This window comes from Emys orbicularis, chromosome 8, assembly GCF_028017835.1.
Source record: "Emys orbicularis isolate rEmyOrb1 chromosome 8, rEmyOrb1.hap1, whole genome shotgun sequence".
Classification (NCBI taxonomy): Eukaryota; Metazoa; Chordata; order Testudines; family Emydidae; genus Emys; species Emys orbicularis.
In genome coordinates, this window is record NC_088690.1 from 21459347 (window position 1) to 21482256 (window position 22910).

Genomic DNA, 22910 nt, shown 5'->3' on the forward strand with positions numbered 1-22910 from the left:
ATGCACTTTTTAAATCAGACATACTGTGCGGGACAAGTATTCTATACATTGGTTTAAATGATGCTCTGTACTGTGCAGTGCAGAAGGAGCAAGTTTAAACAAAACTGCCCACGTGTTCAGAATGCATGGAAATGGGGATCAACACCAGGGTGACATGATCTGCTTCTCCTTCCTGGGCAAACTTCTGTAGGTGAACAACGTTTGCTTGTGGCTTTCCAGATGTGAGAAAGGTCATATTAGAGTGGAGATAGTTGGAACAAGGGAGTAGATGCTCTGCATGATGTGCTTTTTTCCCCAATCCATGCATTTTCCATTAGAAGATGCCAAACTAGAATTCATGGTGTGTGGAGTAGAATTTGCACTCAATGTTCTTCTTCGAGTGCTGTCCCTGTGGGTGCTTCACATTAAGTGTTCGTGCGCCCACGCGCTCATAATCAGAGGATTGTGGTAGCAGTACCCAGGGCCGCCCAGAAGATTCAGGGGGCCTGGGGCAAAGCAATTTCGGGGGCCCCTTCCATAAAAAAAAGTTGCAATACTATAGTAACATGTATTTGGAAATGTAAAAAATAACCAGTGAAATACATTCAAATATTAATTTGTAATAATTTGAAAATACACGAAATACATTATTTAAAACATTAAATGCTTTAATGGTATGTATACATTTGCAATTACATAATGGGCTGTTGCTGGGTGATGGTGATGGTTGGTGCCAATGGGCTGTCGCTGCCTGGGGGTAGCGCTAATGTTGCCCAGGGCTGGGTGGGGAGCTGGGCTCTGGGTCGGGAGGTGCCTGGCTCAGAGGGGTTGGGCTCAGAGCTGTGGGTCAGGGCTGTGGGGGGGATGGGGTCGGGGGGTGTCCGGCTCAAAGGGGCTAAGCTCGGAGCTAGGGGTCAGGGCTGTAGGGGAGATGGGGTCATGGGGGTGTCCAGCTCAGAGGGGCTGGGCTTGGAACTGGGGGTCAGGGCTGCGGGGGGGATGGGGTTGGGGGGTGTCCGGCTTAGAGGGGCTGGGCTCGGAGCTGGGGGTCAGGGCTGCGGGGGGGATGGGGTCAGGGGGTGTCTGGCTCAGAGGGGCTGGGCTCGGAGCTAGGGGTCAGGGCTGTGGGGGAGATAGGGTCAGGGGGGTGTCCGGCTCAGAGGGGCTGGGCTTGGAACTGGGGGTCAGGGCTGCGGGGGGATTGGGTCAGGGGGGTGTCCAGTTCAGAGGGGATGGGCTCGGAGCTGGGGGGTCAGGGCTGCGGGGGGATTAGGTCAGGGGGGTGCCCAGCTCAGAGGGTCTGGGCTCGGAGCTGGGGGTCAGGGCTGTGGGGGAATGGGGTCGGGGGTGCCCGGCTCAGAGGGGCTGGGCTTGGAGCTGGGGGTCAGGGTGGTGGGGGGCTGGGCTTGGGGGGTGCCCGGCTCAGAGGGGCTGGGCTCGGAGCTGGGGGTCAGGGCTGGGGGGGTGCCCGGCTCAGAGGGGCTGGGCTCAGAGCTGAGGGACAGGGCTGGGGGGGTGCCCGGCTCAGAGAGGCTTACCATGCCGCTTACCCCCACCTCCCAGAGCCTCAGCGAGACGTGTCCAGGAGCTCCTGCCGCTCGGCCCGTCGGAGCTCGCAGCCCTGCCACCTTACCACGTGGCTCCGAGCGGGAGGACCTCAGGCCCCGCCCGAGCCACACCGCTGCAGCGCTGTCCAGGGCCGCTCCTGGACGCGGCGCGCTGAGGCACCGGGGGATGGGGGAAGGCGGAGGCGGGGGGGAGCCTCCGACATTTTCTTGGGGGCCCCTGTGGGGCCCAGGGCCTGGGGCAAATTGCCCCACTTGCCCCCCCCCCCCCGGGCGGCCCTGGCAGTACCCGGTTGGGTTGCACATGCACGGTCCCCATCTCGCACTGCTTCAGGCAGTTAACTGGTGCTGTGCGACCAACCCCCCTCAGTTCCTTCTCTACTGCCTTTGGCTTCGAGTCGGAGCACTTAAGAGCACCTCGCTACATACTTTTTTAAGCCTATTTACTACTGTTATTTAGTTAGGATAGTTAGTTGATTCATTTTTCTTTTTCCCCATCGCCTCTTCTAAAAAATATATTATTATTTATTATTATTAGTCTCCTCGTTAGAAGCTGGGTTTCAGTTGAGCCTTTAGGCTAGTCAGCCTCTCTGGGGGCAAAAGCCTTCCCTGACAGGAATGCCCCGTTCCTCAGGCTTTAATCATTGCCTCACCTGCAGGCTCTCCATACCAGTTTCGGATGGACACGCTCATTGTGTTCGCTGCCTAGGCGAAACACCACAACACAGAAGTGTCCTCATTGCCACAAGTTAACTGCCCGAACAAGAAAGGCTAGAGACTTACAACTAAAACTCCTTCTCATGGAGGAGTCTCTCAGATTGGCGTCTGAGCCCGAAGCCTGGACCCCACCTGGACAAGCCTCACCAACCATGGCTTCTGACAAGGGTCCCTCCACCACCCATGCTTCTGATCAACCCGCTAAAAAAAGTGTCCAAAAAGCGGGTAATTACATCCCCAATGCAGGAATTGGCCAAGAAGTGACGTTCCGCAAACGGCATCAGCACCGGCCGCTCAAGGCGCCTAGACAGTGGGACCATCTGGCACCGTCGGTACCGTGAGAGGTAAGGACTCTAAAAGAGCCACCTCAGACGCAGGCACTAAGGGGAAATCGAAACCCCATGCCTCGGCACCGATGCACCTGGCACAGCACTGGTGCAGACTGTGGCTCACTCTTTGACTCCCAATGCATGCTTGGTGCACACACTGGCAAAGCCTATGGTCCTGACATATACACCATGGCTCCCGGCACTGACGATCATGCAGCCTCTGGTGCAGATCATGCAGACATCGCAGCAGTTCCTACGGCACAAAGTTCTCTTAGTCAGATCTACTTCTGACTCTCCCATCCTTGGCACCGACGCGACCCTGGCATGTTCGCACCGAATCTCCTTGCGACTCCCTCACGCTCCACTCCAGCCTTTTCGAGCAATGATGAGGAGGGCGAGGAAGGACAAATAGATTCTCCTCCACATGCTCCTGCCCACCATGAGCCGCCCAAATCAGGACTCCCTCAGAGGACATATTACATTGATCACAGACATCGGAACCAGTGGGCAACATACCCCGCACAACAGAGTCTGCCCACCACATCTAGACTAAGTACACAGCAATTGCCGGCACCTTTGGTACATGAACCTTCAGAACCGACAGGGGAAGTAGAGGAAGAGGGGGAAGTACCCTCAGACCAGGAAGGGGCACTACCTACACACCTGTCGTCATCTTCCCCAGATGACACCATCGTGCCTCCTCCCCCTAATATGGGGGATGATTTAAAGCAATTCCAGGACCTATTTAAAAGGGTGGCTAGCTCTCTGGACATCTCTCTGGAAGAGGTCCAGGTGACACAGCACAAACTAATGGACATTTTGAATACTTCCTTCTTCCAGAATCGCTTTACCTATGAAATGATAATAATGGAACCTGCCAAGACCATTTGGCAGACCCCTGCAACTGCTCCTCCAACCTGCAAGAGGTCTGACAAAAAAATATTATGTGCCAGCGAAGGGCACAGAATTCATCTTCTTCCATTCGGTGCCCAATTCACTGGTGGTCGACGCAGTCCATGAACGTGGAAGACAACCACAGCCCAAGAACACACCTTATGATAAGGACTAGAAAAGACTCGACTTTTTTGGCCACAAGGCTTATTCTTTGGCTACACTACACTTGTGAGGCCTTGCTGGCGAGGTATGATTATAATAACTACAACAAGTTTTATGAATGTATTGAATTTATTTCTGAAGATAAAAAAGAACAATTTACAGCACTTGTGGCAGAGGGACAACTCATCTCTAGAACAGCCCTCAAAGCTGCACTGGACTCTGCGAACACAGCTGCAAGATCAGTGATGAACCACAATGGTGATGAGGAGGGCCTCATGCCTCCATCTCTCTGGGATCCCTAGGGAAGTGCAATCCATGGTCAAAAACTTCGGAATACAAACTCTTTGCCACAAAAACTGACGACTCTCCATACGCTCAAAGATTCACGGGCGACACTCAGATCTCTGGGGATCTATCCATCTAGACCAAAGAAAAGACAGAGGAGTTATTATGCCCCTCGACGCTACCGCCACAACTACGGCAGTATGAATCACAGGGTCACAAACAGAGGCCATTAAGGAGATCACAGCCTACTCCTCCAGCATCTGCGTTGCAGCCATCAACATCCAGGCAACTAATTTGAAGCCTTGGTCGAGGGCCCGAGAACCCCATGTCTGTCTGTCTGCTGGAGACATCTGTTCTCTCCCGACCATTCGGAGATCACCAAGTTCTGTTTTATCCAATCTGGAAAATCATCACATTCGATAGATGGGTGCTAGAAATCATACAAACTGGTTACTCCATCCCCCTTCTTTTCAAACCCCCTATCCATCCTCCCTCCCCATACCTCTTCAGGCACCCCCTCACGTCAGGAGGTAATCTATTCATCAGGAGGTAATCCACCTCATACATCTAAAAGCAGTAGAACCCATTCCAACAAAACACAGAGGGAGGGGATTTTATTCCCACTATTTTCTCACGGGGGGAAAAAAGTTGGGTGGGTGGAGACCCAGACTCGACCTACAGCGACTCAACAAGATTGTGAAGACACAAGAATTCAAGATGGTCACATTGGGCACCATAATCCCAGCACTAGAGCTCTCCTGCCGACAAAATAAAACCACCCCCAATGAGGGGTGGTAGCTCCGTTGTCGGGAGAGTCTCTCCCACCGACAAAGTGCTGTCCACACCGGTGCTTTTCGTCATTAAAACTTTTGTTAGTCAGGGGGGTGTTTTTTTTCACACCCCTGAGCGACAAAAGTTTGACCAACAAAAGTGCAGTGTAGACATAACCTTAGTTTCCCAGAGCTGAAGAAGAGCTCTGTGTAAGCTCAAAAGCTTGTCTCTCTCACCAACAGAAGTTGGTCCCATAAAAGATATTACCTCACCCACCTTGTCTCTTTAATGCAGGGGTAATCAATAGGCGGACCATGATCCAAATCTAGACCAGACACTTTTGAGTGGACCGCAGGGGCAGAGGCGATGTGTGGGCGGCTCCAGATGCCTCTGGAGGATACGCCCAGAAGCAAGGAGTTAGCACTCCTCCTGGCAGCCACACTGTGTGTGTCCCTGCAGTGCTGGGAGGGAGGAAGCAGCAGGCTTCTGGCTGAGCTCCTCCCCCCCATCTCCCTCACCTGGGACTGCTTTGCCTTCCCTGCTGCTGGAGTCTCAGCACTGCTGCCTGCTTTGCAAACCATCTACAGCAGTGGCTCTCAACCTTTCCAGACTACTTTCATGAGTCTGATTTGTCTTGCATACCCCCAGGTTTCACCTCTCTTAAAAACTACTTGCTTAGAAAATTAGACATAAAAATACAAAAATGTCAGAGCACACTATTACTGGCAAATTGCTTACTTTCTAATTTTTACCATATAATTATAAAAGAAATCAATTGGAATATAAATATTGTACTTACATTTCAGTGTATAGCATATAGAGCAGTATAAACAAGTCATTGTATGAAATTTTAGTTTGTACTGACTTCGCTAGTGCTTTTTATGTAGCCTGTTGTAAAATGAGGCAAATATCGAGATGAGTTGATGTACCCCCTGGAAGACCTCTGCGTACCCCCAGGGGTACATGTACCCCTGGTGGAGAATCAGTGATCTACAGGTGAGAGGCAATGTGTGGGACTCCCCAGCAGAGAAGGCAAAGCAGCCCCATGTGGGGGGGTGGGAGAAGGAGCTCAGCCAGCCGCCCTGCTGCTTCCTCTCCCCTGAGCTGCAGGGACACATGGAGAGCGGTGCCCAGAGCCCACACCCTGGCTTTGTGCCTCCTGTCCCCAAGTGGTCCCCAGAGCTCCCCACCCTGGCTTCATGTCCTCCCCACTCCCATCCTTTGGGGCCAATCCCCAGAGCCCTCTCCAGCCCCTGCTCCCTCAGCCAGCCTCTTTCCCTCCCCAGTCCGCTTCCTGTCACCCACTTCTGCCACATTCCGACCTCCCCCCATCTCCCCAGGGCTGCTATCTGGAGTCTTCTTGGTCCTTCCTGCTACCCAGAACCTCCTTCTTGCCCCTCTGCTATTCAAGCCCCCAAAGGAGCATTGCACTGCTAGTGGATCATAGTCCGACAACTTCGCTTCTTGGCTCTGAGCTCAAAAGTACTCACACACATTCACACCCTGCTTTGCTGCCCAGCCCCCAGCCCATACACATTCCTCTCCCACCCCATCTCTGCTATTTGGCTCAATTGGGGGCACGGAGGAATGTTGGGGAGGGGAGCAGCAATGCCATGTGGTTCAGGCCAGTCCCGTGTGTCCCGTTTTCAGTTTAGGGAAATAAAGTCACCTTACTCTCTGGGCAGGGAGGGTGGGGAGCTGGCAGGTGATCGTGAAGCTTGCGGCGGGTAATCGGGGGTTAGGGTAGGGGATCTGGGTGCGGTCTGGACCTTGATTATACCTTGACCAAGAAATTTGGACCTTTACAAAATATAATTGACTCTAATGTAACCATGCTCTAATGTAACCTCAGTCATTTTTCCAGTAGGAAGGAGGACTAAGGAGAATCACAGAATACTTTTTGTGAATACAAGTCTGTCACTTAACACGTAGGGGCAGATTTTTTGGGGGAGGGTGCTAGTACCTTGTGCAACTCTAGTGATTTCAGCCGAGTTTCATAACTCAGCACAGAATTTGGTTTGTTATTTGGATATTTAATTAAATAATTGGTATTGGTAACCAATTATTATTGGAGTTGTGCATAACTTTCACTTTGTATCTTTCATACTTGAAATTGACTGTAAATCAGTTATCATCTGCTGAAATATATTTGATATTTGACATTTAAAAAGAAATTCTTCCATTCAGGAATTTAGCACTTTGGAAGTTTTTTTCCCGCAGTGACATGCTACTTCTGAGGTAGCATTAAATGTAACATAAAAGAATACTAATAGAAAGGGAGTCTAGAATTCATTGTTAATTATTATTCTTAATATCATTTTAATATCAATTATGAAAATACATGCATCCCAATAGATTTTTATCTAGCACAGCTGCCAGTATATTTTTTTACTACTAAATGTTAATACAGGGATAAACTGAATCCTATTGAAGACCATTGTATTGTATGACTTGCCTCTCTTTATGTAGCTCATTTAGAAACAGTGTATTTTTCAATACTCCTTGATCATGCATAGACTATATGGCTTGATTCCCAGTCATCCATAAAGTTATATTGTATTCTTGCATTTAAATCATGGCCCAGATTTTGTGGTAAATCAAATGCATAATTTGGCCACATATAAATATTATTTCTTTCAACTGTAAATCAACCAAAGCTTTACCAAGGTTATATTTTACACATCATTTCCAATTTCTTTTTCCTGTGGGAGTACCATATTAACTTGTAATATAGTAATCATACATTTACATTTTGTATTAAAGAGCATGTCAAAACATACCATCTTTAATATATACTTTATTATAGTAAAGAACTGAATGTTAGTTCCCATAGCTTTTAGTTTTCAAATCAGTCATGTTTTTGAATTTCTAGGACATGCATATCAACAGATGTCTGCTGCATTTGGGGACCTCAGATATATTTTCTACTTAGAAAATTTTCTACTGATCGAAATTAAGATTCTATTATGTATATCTTTAAGGACTTAGTTATGCCACCCTGAGTCACACAAGTAGTACAGGAAATCAACAGGGCTATACAGGACTATCAGGAGTAAGGTACTATTCAGTGTGACTCACTGCTAAGTCAATAAGGATTTATTCTCCTGTTTTTGTTTATGCATAAGAATAGATCTCATTGACCTCAGTGCAAGCTACATGTACATATCAAGGGACAAATAGTTCCACAATGGGTTATATTCTGCTCTCAGTTATTCTGATGTAAATCTAAAATAACTCCACTGAATATAGGAAAATTATTCTGGATTTTCACAGAAGTCGTTAAGAACAGGATGTGATCTGATCTGATAGTGGTCTTGATCTGAGAGTAGAATCTGAACCTCAGTATGCTTACGTGGTAAAAAACTGAACATAAAGGGAAAGATTCTGATCTGTGATTGACATCAGAGGAGTTATACCTCAGATTGACATTAGTATAACTGAAATAGATTCCAGCCCACGGACTTTGAAAATGACTCATGATTAGAACTGGGTGAACTTTTTTAAACAAAGCTTTGTGAATTAATGTTGAATTTGCTAAATTGTTTCAGCAAAAAATAAATGAGTTTAATTTTGACATTTTTAAAATGAATCATTTTGATTTTTTGATTGAAACTGCTGTTTGAATTTTGCTTCAGTTTAATTTTTTTTAAAGGTAAAAATAATGATGTCAAATGAAACAAAACGTTCAGCCACTGAACTGAAAAATCAGTTATTCACACAGCTCTACTCATAATGACAAATGTATGTAGCACATTTCTCAAATATTTTAATTCACTGCTTGTACATTATACACTTATCCATAGTACTGTAACCATAGATTTAACTTGCATGTTATTTTTATTTCATATTTGTGCTTTAATTCTTTTTATAAATGTTTAGGTTGAAATAAATCTGAAACGTTATCCAACTCCATACCCAGAAGATTTAAAGAACATGGTAAAATCTGTTCAAAATCTGGTGGGCAAAACAAGCCATGGAGTGAGGCCTGAGAACTCAACGCCAGCTGCCAACAGTGAGCAAACTATGAAAGAAAAGTATGAGCACAAGTGGCCTATGGCAACAAAGGAGATTTCAGTGGAGGTAATATTACAAGATTATTGTTACTTTCAAGAGCTCAACAAGGGTTTTAACCTGGCTCCATTACGTGACATTGTTTTATATCTGATCTTAAAATCATAGGCAATTGTTTCTGGTTTTAACTTTTTTTATTAGAATCAGATTAATTTTTCCTAGTTTTTCTCTAAAATTGAGACTCATTTTCTCAGTTTTCAATCTGAGTTGATATAAGGATCTATTCTGCTGTTCATGTGTGTCTGTAACTCTCCTAAATGTTAATGGCAGTGAAATATACATAGCAGTAGCAGAATAGACCATATAATAATTTACATCTCAGTCATATACTCATAAATGTCTTCTTGATTCAGATATGTAATGACAAATCTAATGATTTAGGGCAAGATTCTGTCTTTTACTCACATTGAGTCTGATCCTAAGATTACTGAAGTCAACAAAAGTCTTTCCATTGACTTCAATGAACTTTACGTCAGGCCCATTGAATAGTATTTACTGAAGAAGTCTCATAGATGTCAATTGGACTACTTATGAAGTAAGGTACTATTCATTGTGAGTGTGAGTTGCGGAACCTGCTCCTTAAAAAATAGATACTTACCAAGAGAAGGTAAGTCCTTATATTGTCCGTATGGTAAAAGGCTGCAATTCTAGCGTGAACATTGTTGAAAGTTATTTCCAAAATTTAGTACTAGCTATATGGAGCCAAATTCAGAGCTGGTGTAAGTAGGATCAGTTCCTTTGATCTCAGTGGACATTTACTCACTTATACAAAGTCTGAATTTTTTAAACCAATTAATTACAATTTAAAAACACAAATTACAGCTGTGATGATGCTTGCAGTACTTACTGATCATTTTATAACATACCTGGAGAGATCCATGGAAAGCACCTGACACTTTTGGAAGCCCCTATAAAACCCAAATTTTAAAAAGAAAATAAATTAGAAAACAAAGTCACTCAATCTTTATCAAATTTTCTTTTCACCTCTTTGTAATTTAACTGTTACAATTGATGCATTATCCTTGAAAGGTACCACCCTGTGGCCAGCTGTTGCTGTGTAATTACGTTAATTTGTCTTCACTCATTGTGCATGTACCACTGCAGATTGGGTTGTTTTCACACATCCAATAGTCCTAGTAATCATTGCTCCACTCATTGCACTGCTATGTGTGTTTCATTTACAGTGAAAATATTTCCATTTCTTTTGGGCTTGTTCATATTAAAGCACACTTTAGCACAATTATTTTCCCTTGGGACTGTTTCCACAAATGTTCACAAAATCTAGGTACTGCTTCAGTTGGGTACTTTGATCAGAGTATTCAAAATCAAATAATTTGCTGTTTTCTTTAAAGTCCTTGAATCCAAATGTTATTTCTTTTAACTCTCTGAAATACATTCTAATCATTTAACTTTCACCAAATGTTGTTACAATCCTGTTCCTTCAGTCAGGGTATTTGTGCCATTTTGTTCTCATCAACTAGATAAATTTGTATTGTATCATCTAGCTTTGAACAGCAAGGAGCCCAGGTGGCACCTGGTCCAGAAGCCGGGAGCCCAGGTAGCAGCTGGGCTCCCAGTGGGAAGCAGAGAGCCCAGGTGGCAGCCTGGCGAGGGGCAAGGACCGGGGAGCCTGGGCGGTAGCCCGGTGGGGACTGGGGAGCTGGGTGGCAGCCTGGCTGGGAGTGGGGGGGCAGCAGAGCTCTCAGCGGGGAGCCGGGAGCCTGGGTGGCAGCCCAGCCTGAAGTGGGCATCCTGGGCGGCAGCCCAGTGGGGAGCCAGGAGCCGGGGGGACAGCCGGGCTCTAACTCGAGCTCCCCACTCGCCCCAGGGTGACAGCCCGAGCTCTGAGCCAGGTGCGGGGTTCATAGCAGGGAGCCTAACAGTCTTTCTTTTCAATTTCACGGTTCCAGCTGGGAGCTGTGAAATTGACAAGCATGACAGCCAACAGCCGATGTAAGTAACATTGTCTACATGGACACTGCGTTGCCCTGACTACACCGAGCTAATCCCTATGCCTCTAGTGAAAGTGGAGTTATTATGTCGATGTAGTAGGGCATTTACAAGGGAGCAAGGCTGTAGTGTAGACACTGACACAATTAGGTCAACGTAAGCTGCCTTACATTGACCTAACTCTATAGTGTAGACCAAGCAATAGAAAAATCAAGCATTCCAAAAGAGCCACCTGTCTGATTCAGACAACATTCATAACTTGACTTTGGAAATCCCAAACAGGAAGAAGAAAGAAGAACATACAGAAAGTTCAGAGGTACAATAAGAAACTTAACATGCACTGTGCTTCAAAAATTACAGTATATCACAGCTTGAGAATGCTACACATGTACTTTTTCAAAAAGGACATTGGATGATAAGTTTGTATATTGGGGTGGAAACTGACTGATGCATTGGCAAAATGTTATTAAATAATGGCCAGCTTTAAGTTGTGTGTGTATTTATTATGTTGTATAGGAAATACAAAATAGTATAAAGGAACTGTAACTGGTATATCAAAATAATTTAAGGTCTTGAATATATTACAATAAACATAGAGTATGTGTAAGAAACAAATATATATATTTGTTTTGCCAACATTGAGGGACTGACTAAACTGGCTGATAAGGAATCTAAGGAATTTTGAGAGGCATAACTATATGTAAGGCAAAAATATTAAAATATCACTACAGAAGTATAATAGTACTCTCAAGGGACTGTATATGTGGCAATCCTCTCCCTTATTTTTGCTTTCACTCATGTTACTAAAACCAATTTATAAAGTATAAATCTTATAAAACTATGAAAATAAGAGCAATAGTAACATGGTTTCATTTTTAATTAATGAAATTGTGTTTTCGAATATTGCATCTCTTTCCTTTCTTTCATCTTCTCCACAAAGTCATTTAACTCACTATTGATGGAATAACTTTGCCAACAAAGTGCTGGAGACACAGAGTCTCATAGTGCCTCAACCCCCCTCCACCTTCTGTAGCAGAAGTGCTCAGCTACAAGTATACCTCCAGCAAGGCTCAAACCACCTCTCTTCCCCCAACATTCCCTCCATCACTCCTACTTATAAATGCCAATTTTTCCTCCCTCTCCATTCTAACACCACTCATTCTCTCCCTCTCTCTCTACTACCAACTCTTCTCCACCAAATGTCCATTCTTCTCCCCACGACAGATACCATCATCCCCTCTTCCCCAAACCTGTGTCCACCCTTCCCAGAAGGTCTTTTCTGAATCTGTCGTCCCCCTAACTCATCTACCGTCCACGTCTCTCACCAAGGCTGTGTCCCACACCAGCCTTCCTGCTCCTTGAAGCAAGGTACCCCCCCACAAGACAATCCCCCAGAGCCTGTGTTCCATCAGAGTGCCCCTTATGGCTGTGTTCCATCAACTGCCTTTCCCAGGGTCTCCCCTGAGCTTGGATCCCCACGTAACTCCTCTAGATAGTGTGTTTTCCACTATCTCCCTTCCCACCTTGTGTCCTTCACAAGGTCTCCCTGGGCAGTCTCCTCCTCATACCTGAACCATGACCATGTCATGATGGGAAGGGAAGAGAAGGAGAAATACAGAGAACGATCCCTCTTCATATCTCCATTCCTTTCACTTAGCTGCCCTGTTCTGTGATTCCCTAATTTTAATTACCCCTCCGTGGTTCAAGCCACTATCTCACTTCTCTTCTTCCTCTTTCTTGGTTTTTGGTGTTTTCAGAGCATATCTGATAGCTGGTTAGTACAGAAAATCAGTCAGATTGGAGATGTCAGACAGTGCAGCATTTGGGCTCAGTTACATGTATGGAATCATAAAGCTTCTCAAGGAGGGAAGCAGCAACTGTCTGGTTGGAAATGAAAAACAAAGGGATAAATTGGGCTAAAACAGTTCTGAGTGAAGTGAGAGATCATCAAGCAGTAGCAGCTGCTGGGTGAGTGATAATGAACAAATGAATGAGTCTAGAGCATTTCTGACTGGAGGTTGGGTTGTTGACTTAACAAGACAGTTTTATGGTTGAGCTGTGGACAAAGAATCTGATGCTGGAAATGACAGCTGTAAAAGAGGAGCCACGCCCAGCTGGGAACAACTGAGAAGGCCCCCCAACCATATATTATTTTACTTTTTAAATTAAATGGGTTCAAGCTTACACAATCTAAGGACTCAATTTGAATTTATTTCACTACGAGGAAGGCAAAAGGGCAGAGTCTAGGAAATCCATTGAGTTAATTCCCCTTACTCTTCCTTATCAGTCCCTAAAATCAAAATATTGTTGTCCCTTTTGACCCGAGCAGCAAGTCAAAGTTTGGGGTCCCGTTGGTGTACCAGTTGGGAGTAGAAATTGGTGGTAGTCAGATATTTCTTTATGCTGTTTTGTTTATTTACAAAGAATGTACGAAGTCATCTGTCTCTGACTACAGAAGGAATGAAATAGCACGAAACAGCTTCTTTTGCTTATAGCACCAGGAGCATTCTTTCCAGCCTGCACTCCTGACCCAAAAACCTCACTCCAGGCTTCTTCCAGGGACAGCTATCATACTTTCAATAGCTCCCTTCTGTGTGTGCGGGCATGTGGGTCCTCTCTCTCTCTCATTCCTTCTCAGTTCCTTTGTGTCCTGTCTTCCCATACACACACCTGTCCAAAACAATACTCAGCAAAAGCTCCTGGGTGGGTTCATGCACTCCTTTTGTCTTATGCTTACAGTTATGTTAACTGAAGGGTGAATTCACACCTATGAACAATCCCATAACAAGGTTTCATCCAACTCATACAATATCAGAAACAACACTTAAGGGGGCACCATGGATGACTAGATTGGTGGACTAGGGGACCTGGGTTCTATTCCTGGCTCTGCCATTGATTCACTGTGTGACCTGGGGCAAGTCACTTGATCTCTCTGTGCCTCAGTTTCCTTATCTGTGTGTTGGGATAATAGCGCTTACCTATCTTGGTAAAATTCTTTGAGATTATGGATGAAAAATAAATATGTAAATGCTAGGTATTGTAAAACAAGGGTTTTATAAGTAGATCAGAGATGAGTCAGAATCTTTGGGGTTCTATCAGACCATTCAAAGTTCTCCCTGCATTTCCAACCCTAAATTTTCTTTACATTTACAATTTTCTTTGTTTAAATTCTGTGAACCTAGTGAATTTTGATTTTCAAAATGTTTTTCAGTTTAATCCTAATATGAATTATTCTATTAAAGAGAGCTGTAAACTATGATTTCTAAAATAATCTTTCAAGTCATAATTAACCAAAAGTGTCAGAACACATATTTCAACCAATAAAAGCACATGTTTTGTTTAAAAACAGAAACAAATGACTTACTGGTCTAATTCTTTGCAGCAGGGATCGTAGCAGCACACATCTTGTTTGCTCCTTGCATTATGTAGGAAACCTTTTGAAGTTCAGCCAGATTAGCATTTGCTCTCAAAACACAGGGTTGACATTATTATTAGCCTAAGTTCATAGAAAATGCTTTTGGAGCCAAGATAGCTTTTTGGTTCAGTGCAGATGTAGGGACAGTTGAATTTGTAAAGATCTGTCCCATTGTAATTGGAACAAATGAATGAGTTTTTTCTAAATTTTCATTCATTTCTACTTAAATTTTACATTCTTGTAACCTTTACTCCATCAAGAATGTGTGTGTGGTCTTGACACATCTCATAAGTTCTATCTAGTTCATCTGCATGTTCAGAATAAACTCACTATCATCATAATATTACTGCTTTGTTATAATATTTTATGAATAAGTAGAATTGTAGAGTGACAAATTCAGCATGATTAGAATGATATTGTCTGTGCCTGGGTTTATGTAGTTCCATGTTCATGACAAATGTGGTTGTTTCTTCATTGCCTTTTGCAAGTCCACCTTACTATAATTTTATTTTATACTTTGGTATTATTCTCTCTCTCTTAGGATTCCTTTGGACACCCTGCTAATGACATGAGGATAGGAGAACTTCGCCCTTCAATGGCTGAGGCTCCCTTGTACCAACCCAAACTTGTTCTTCTGGGTAAAGAAAAGAAAGGTATTACAGTATCTTGACTCCCAAAGGTGTTCAGCGAAGGCATGTTTAATGCATGCAGCTAGATAGATGATTTAGAAGTAATACATTGTGCTGGGATGTATTGGATACGACACTCTGATTTGCAGATATCTTACAAACATGTTTTTAAATATATGCATAATATCAGTTTGAACATTTATTTTTCCAGAACGTTTAGTTTCCGAATGCTCCAACCCCACATAATGCTTGTTCTATTTTATTTCAGAATCAACAGACGAATCTGAAGCAGATAAAATCCACTGTCTCAATAACAGTGTTTCCTCAGGCACTTACTCAGACTACTCACCTTCCCAAGCTTCCTCAGGGTCCTCTAATGCTCGTGTTAAAATGGGGTCCTTGCAGACAACTGCCAAAGAAGCAGTGAATAATTCTTTGTGGGGTAACAGGTGTGTATATGTTTACTGGGTCTGATTCTCTGTTGCCTCTCACCTTGTGTAATCATATACAGCTGGGCAAAGTGAGGGCATACTGCGTATTTAAGGCTGTCAAACAAGAAGAGTAGCATTTTACACTCATTTTTCCCTGGCGGCGATAACAATACAAGGTGAAGAAAGTGGGGAGTCAGGTTCTCTGTTATATTTTCTAAAGTGAAATAACCACATACTGAAAGTGCATAGTAAATTGCTATGCTATAAGGTTTGCAGACAATAAGCCTAGATCCTGAGCTGCAGCTGAGGAGTCTTGGCACACTTTAGGATTGACAGAATGCTTGTAACCTTTATACTCCCCCAGCCCTCAGTTTGTCCTGAGAAGACCCCTGCACAAATAAGAAGCCTGAAAGCTGCTTTAATTTTCACTGGCTATCAACAGCCTCAAGGGGACTATTCTAGCAGCTGGGGATTGCCAGGGCTTGGGGATACCGAGTCACTTCTTCTCAACCCCCAGCCATGCCCCTACACTGGCAACACAGAATAGAAACTGCTACAGCAGTTCTTTGCCACCAAAATGTGCCCTACACATGGGGAATCCTCCATATCATTAAGCTTGCTTTATGGAGATGCCATTGCATTGCTGCAGAAGCACAAAGCTGTCCAACTGGACAAGAGGATCAGGGCCATCGTGCACCAAATTTTCAGAAGCTTCATTTTTCAGCCTGGAATTGTGTTAATTCCTGGATTTATGTCAGTAGAGGCTTTTATAGCTGAATTATTTTGTGCAGAGTTACCCACTTTGCTGAAAAATAAGTTATATTACATACAAAAAATATTAAAACAATTATTTAGGTTGAAAAGCTAAGCCCTCAAAAGTTAGAAAATGCCAGATTTCATGACAAAGCACTGGCATAATTTATATATATTGTAATATAATCCAAAGGGCTAGATATACATGAGAAAACATTAGGATGTTTTGTAAGAATTTCTTTCTGCTGATTGCTCACTTATTGTAATAGAGGCCCAGATAGTTTTCATTGCATTTTCTTTTTACTTTTTGCAGGCTTGCGCAGTCTTTTCCACAGCCTCTTGAGACAAAGCCATTACTCAGCCAACTAGAGTCTGCTCCAGTGGGAAATCTGCAGCAGCGCAATGACAGGCATCCAATGAGTGACACTTTTGCTGACAGCTGGAATGATACCCCACACTATGATAACACAGGGTTTGTTGCAGAGGAGAGCACAGTGGAGAATCCTAGCACTAACCCTCTCTTATGCTCTAAATCTAGAAGCACATCTGCTCATGGACGCAGGCCTTTAATTAGACAAGACAGGATAGTTGGCATTCCCCTGGAACTTGAACAGCCTACACTCAGAAACACACCTGAATCAGAAGTGCCTCCTCCCAATCCTTGGCAGAATTGGACCAGAACTCCAAGTCCTTTTGAAGATAGGACAGCTTTTCCTTCTAAATTGGAGAGCACCCCCACCACCAGCCCTTTGCCTGAAAGGAAAGATCATATCAAAGAATCTCCTGAAGCAGCTAGCACTTTTTCTCCAGGAGTAGCATGGGAGTATCATGATTCAAATGCTAACAGAAGTCTTAGTAATGTCTTTTCACATATTCATTGCCGTCCAGAGTCTTCTAAAAGTGTTATTGCAATGAGCAAGAGTACAGAGAGGCTTTCCCCAATGATGAGAGATTTAAAAACTAGTAAATTTAAGAAGTCGCAAAGTATTGATGAGATAGACATTGGTACATATAAAGTTTATAATATTCCATTAGAAAACTATGCATCCCGTAATGACAATGCAGGAACCCATGAAAGACTAGATAAAATGATAGGACAGGAGCATGGTATGTCTAGTATGTCTCGTAGCCAATCTGTACCAATGCTAGATGATGAGTTGCTGAGTTATGGAAGTGTTAAGGTACAGCAGCAGCAAAAGCCTTCTGTTACCAAAAAAGTCTATCAGTTTGACCAAAGCTTCAACCCTCAAGGAGCAGTGGAAGTTAAAGCAGAAAAGAGGATACCACCACCTTTTCAACACAATCCAGAATATGTTCCCCAGCAGAGTAAAAACATTGCCAAGGATTTGGTTAGTCCAAGAGCCTATAGAGGCTATCCCCCCATGGAGCACATGTTTTCATTCTCTCAGCCTTCAGTTAATGAGGAGGCTGTTAATGCTCAGTTCTCAACCCAGGGATCAAGGTCAGGATTTTTGAGAAGAGCTGATTCATTGGCAAGCTCCACTGAAATGTCAATGTATAGAAGAGTAAGCGAACCTCATGAACTGCCTCAGAGTGATAGGTATAGCAGACCTCAGTATAGAGCAGCTATGGAACGCCAAAGCAGTATCTCAGTGTCTGAAACCCAGTTCCTCAAAAGAAATGGCAGGTATGAAGATGAACACCCTTCATATCAAGAAGTGAAAGCCCAGTCTGGAAGTTTTCCGGTTAAAAACCTTACACAAAGGAGGCCATTGTCTGCAAGAAGCTACAGTACAGAGAGTTATGGTACATCTCAGACTAGGCCAGTTTCAGCTCGGCCTACAATGGCAGCTCTATTGGAAAAGATACCATCGGACTATAACTTGGGTAACTATGGTGACAAGCCTTCAGATAACAGTGATGTAAAGACAAGGCCTACCCCTGTGAAGGGAAATGAGAGCTGTGGTAAAATGCCTGCAGACTGGAGACAACAGCTACTTAGACATATAGAAGCTAGAAGGTTAGACAGGGTATGTTTGGCATTTCTCTGGAATTAATGCTCTAGTTTTATATTTTAATGTTTCTAAGTATGTGCATGTATAGTGGTGAATATACAAATTTCTGATTCTGAGATTCCCTGTATTTGTGTTAGGGGAACTCATCTGTGAAGGATTTTGTTGACATAAGATATATAATCAATTAGTATTGGGGGTTCTTGGGTAAATGATTTATGGAGGCTTATGTATAAAAGTGTTTGGTACCAAAAAACCTGCTTTATTTAGTTACTATTTTGGGACTGCCTGAAACACTACAACCATAATTTCTATCAAAGAGCAGTATCAGCAATAGTAGAAGATTCTGAAATAAAACTAGAAAGGACTGAATCTTAGTGGAAACATCTCAACTCTCCTGTTTTTTAATTTCCCAAAATAATATCACTAAACTTTTACCCATACAATAAGTAGGAAGAATTTTAAAAACAAATTCAGAGAATAGAAATAAGATTGAGAGTAGATGATCTGGATGGAATTACCGTCAATGTAAACCTGTAGAAAATAAATCTATTCTGAATCCATTAGTGCAGTTAGCCAAAACAAGGTGTCTGGGATACCCAAGAAGGGTTTCAGTGGCCAATGGTTTCAAATCCTAGCTTAGTTTGTTGCTATTGTAAATTTAAATCCCACTGGTGTAAATTAATTGAATTATGTTACTAACCAAGATCAGAATCGTGCCCCATAATTTCAAAAATAATTTTAAAATTGTCTAGGGTATTTTATGCAACATATCTCCCTATTAGGTAAAACAGGTCATAGCAGCAAAAGCAAAAAATTGTAAGGAAACTATTACAGAAACTTTTCCCTACTGTTTTGAGTGAATGTATTTTAAAACTGTATTTGCTTGACTTTTTTGTGTTCTCAGACTATTGGACACAGTCTTCTTCAGTCCCCCTGTGATTTTGAATGCCCTTTCCCCAGTAGTTTGTGGCCAATAGTCATTTCCAACTCACTTCCTACTGAAGGATGCTAAACTGGGAGGGCCAGATGCATACCTTGATGGAACTCTGGGGGGTGAATGTAAACAACAATGTTACAGCTCCTCTATAACCTTCATGGAAAAATATGAAAATTAATAATGGCTAGTGGGTGAGAATGCACTGCTGAAGAGTGACCAAACAAACAAAGAGTCTTAAAATGGCCTTTTTCTTCCCTCATAGCCCCTTCATCAGCCTCCTCCTTTCTCCACCAGAAAAACTATTATACTATGTAGACTACTAATCTGGTTTAAAATTTAATTTTTACTTTAAAATATGGAGTTCCCAATTCAGCTTTGTCAGAGCTATTTCATGGTGTATCTTAGGGAAAAAATGAAGAAACTTTTCAAAACTCATTTAGATGGCAGTATAGGTACCAAGATTTTCAATTTTTGGTCTTAACTCCACTTAAAAAGTAGAGTAAGGATCTGACTCTGGCTGTACCTTTAGGAAGTGCACAGCACAGTTTGGGGAGGAGGCACCAAATATGGCTTTATGCCACCCACCTTTGCATCTGTGACACTTTGGTTTCAACCCAGATCAGTAAGAGGTGTGTCACCACTTGCCTTGCAACTCTGGGTGCCTTAAATGCTATGACTCACAGCCCTGACACCAACAGCCTGAACACAAGCATGCATGTCAGACCCTGACTTCCACTGCTTAGTTACTGTTTGCCAAGTGACCCAAGACCCTCCCAGTCCTGAATTTCCCCCAAACCATCTGCTCTGTAGTGTCCAGTCCTTCTGACTGTAGCACTTATAGAATCTTACTAAATTCATTAATCTAACTGGGGTTTGACAAACACTGTTATTTCAATCACAGCACTGGTCGGTTTAGATAAAAGGTAAAAACAAGCTTATTCAATTAAAAAGAGAGAGGTTTAAGTGAGGATAAGGGGTAAAAATAGAAAGGGTTACCAAAAAACAAAAGTCAAAATATGCTTTATAATGGCTAAGATCTAACTTAAGCTACAGTCTTCAGTGAGGAAACTACCTTGTATAATCTTCCTTTTCCAGCAGTCAGTGATTAGCTCTTAGGATCCCCACAGAGTCCAAGACGTTGGTTTTCCTTGTCTCCTCAGGTGAAGAATAACTTAGGGGGTTTCTGCTCCTCTCTTTATAGTCCAGTAAACCTTTGAAAAGTATATCTCAAGGTTCATTGACCCTTCTTTGAAGGGCAGGAAGGCTTCCTGGGGGTTCAGTCTCCATCGCCCGCTGACATTGTGATTGCTTTTTCCCCACTTGCACTCCTTGTGGCTTTGTTTGCCTGGCATGCAAATATGCTTTTGTCTTTGGTCACACCTTACTCAATTTAGATGAAATACACATGCAAGCAGACGCAACCTCATTCCTTTGTCTGGGGGTTGGGAAGACTGTTTTATCAACTCCTTCTGATATGCCTGGTTTAAACACGTTTTAGTCATAACTCGAGAAAATCTGTGTAATCCCTTGTGGGTTGACAGTACATACATCATGCAAGAATATTAATGATCAGTGAGTTATTCGTTTTCCAGAGATATATTACATACCACCTTTTAAATCTATATCATGACGAGTGTTGGCTGTAGTGAGTATGTCAGGCCTCATAGGAGTTGCTGACACAGAGTAGTGAACACCCAAAGGGCCTCTGTGTCACAGTATACTTCAGATTCTTGGCTGCTCTAGTGTCAAAAATGGTCCCCAGCGAGGATGACTATATTTCCCAAAGGGAAAATGGGAAAATCGCCCAAGTCTCTCATCCAATCCCCCAGGCAGAGCTGGTCTGAGCTGCTTTCCTGAGTTCCCTCCTGCATGCAGGGCTGTCCCAAGCCATCTGGCACCACTGCTCGCCTGAACCCCACTGTGTGGGTCTGGCGTTTGCCGCTCACTCCCCCAAGGGTTGCCAACCCTCCAGGATTGTCCTGGAGTCTTCAGGAATTAGACTAATCTTTAATTAAACATTATGTCATGTGATGAAACCTCCACGAATACATCCAACCACAATTGGCAAGCCTACTCCTGCCTCCCCGAACATTCTTCCATGCCCCATTGGGTAGGGTACCCCACTTTTGGGGCAAAACTGGGCATTTGTCCCAAAAATCAGGACACCCCGGGTAGGGCTTAAAAAGGGGACTGTCCTGGCCAAAATGGGATGTATGGTTACCCTATCCCCAGCATAAATTGTATAGTTAACATATTATACCCTATCTTGAATGATCTATGTGCTGCAACATAGGCCATAATCTCCATAGTGCCATGCATTATGGACCTTACCCCTGGCATCCCCGTTTGCTGGAGATTGCAGGGAGGACAGCATAAGGCCATGCAGGGAATTCTTCTGTGGCCCCATAAGGTGCTTATTAAGCCCTACTGTGCTGCCACAGCCCAGAGACAGAAAATCTGTTCCTAAAGTTTCATAGCACCAAAGCTACCTCTGAAGCACAGCTGAGTGCCACATTGGCTAAGGAGAAACATGGAACGTTTCCCACTGATGTCTCACCGCTTGAACCCCTGATGGTCACATTTTAAAGGATACTTGTGCATCCTTTGTCAGACAGACCTGCAAGAAAAACAGGCACCCTGGCTGCTGGGAATTTTTACTTTCAAATGAAAGGTAAATTATCTACTTTCCATAGAGGCTCAACTACCTCCAAATCTTGGCAACTAGACTTAGACTTTATCTTTGATGTCTAACGGCCAACACTCTTCAAATGGCCACATTTGTGGGAAATAACTTGTTTTCCCTCCATCCAGATTAGGATTCAGTACTCCAAGTTTAGTTTTGTAAGTAAAGGTTCAATTTTAAAGCAGGGTCAATATTTGAAAAACACCAAAGCCAGGCTGGAAGAGGAAAGAAGGAGTTGCTGGGGGATGGTGACTACAGGCTAAAGCAATATTGCCTTTAAAAATAAAATTAAACTAGGTAATTAAAAAAAATATACTGTTTTTCCTCTTCCTTTTTTTAAAACCAATCTAACTTACATAAAGGATGGCTGGATAGTAGATTTGTTTTTTATATAAATGAGATGATTTTGTAATAAGGGTTCAAATTCTGCTCTCATTTACAGATGTGCAATAGGGGTATAATTTAATGCAGAATATGGTCTGTGGTTGGGGTTTCAAACATGACATCACTTTTTTTTTTTTTTTTTTTAAAGGTCAAACCAATGAAAACTACTAACTAGAGCTGGTCAGAAAATTGATTTTCCATCCCTCAAAAAATTTTAGATTGTGAAAAAAATTCATTCTGAATTGGGACATAAAGCCAAAATTTTTTGCAGAACAAAACTCTGGGGGAAAATTGTTTAGGGTCACTCATAATGTTTTGTTTTGATATATATGAAGTTTTCTATTTTGATCCCCCTTTTATTTTTATAAAAATAAAGTAAATTTTAAATGAAAAGATGTTTTGAAATGAAAAATCAAAACTTTGTTCTGAAAATTTTGAAATTGGATGTTTTGACATTTTCAAAATGATTTCCAATTTTTAAATGAAATTTCACTGAAATCCATACAATTTCACAAAAAAATCAGTTTAATCAAAATGGTATTTTCTAAATGAAAACTCTTTTAACAAAAATTTTCCAGTCAGTTCTACTTCTGACAATCACTAACAGAAGCCATATTAAAGTAAATAATTGATTGGTCGAGGTTTTGAAGACAAACTCATTATGACTTTTCTTCTCCAGCTTTGGGATGGTAGTGGCTTTCAGAAGTTCTTCACACATGACTCCATTGCCTTTAATATGCACTCTTCATTGAAAAACTAACTCAGAAAGCTTAATTCTTTTGTTTTCCAGGAGTCCTTACCAAAAAAAAAAAAAAAAAAGAAAGAAAGAAACCTGCTAATGGTCTTGTCAGAAGTGATATGGGTGTACTGCTGAAACCCTACCATTTCAGTAATGCTCAGAGAGTATTGAAAGGCTCTGGATACTGTTTGGCAATAGTGTATTACAAATACATCATAGCTTTTTAAAAAGAGGGAAAAA

At 42.8% G+C, this 22910-nt stretch overlaps 1 protein-coding gene across 2 annotated transcripts in view; it reads left to right on the top strand.

Annotated features, from left to right (window-relative positions):
• LRRC7 (leucine rich repeat containing 7) overlaps positions 1-22910 on the top strand; it is a 210836-nt gene that overhangs the window by 145296 nt on the left and 42630 nt on the right. For both annotated transcript variants that reach the window (XM_065409206.1, XM_065409208.1), the window contains exons 15-18: positions 8582-8782; positions 14680-14791; positions 15036-15216; positions 16265-17942. In XM_065409206.1, the coding sequence (XP_065265278.1) occupies positions 8582-8782; positions 14680-14791; positions 15036-15216; positions 16265-17942 (2172 nt within the window). The remainder of the gene's footprint in view (positions 1-8581; positions 8783-14679; positions 14792-15035; positions 15217-16264; positions 17943-22910) is intronic.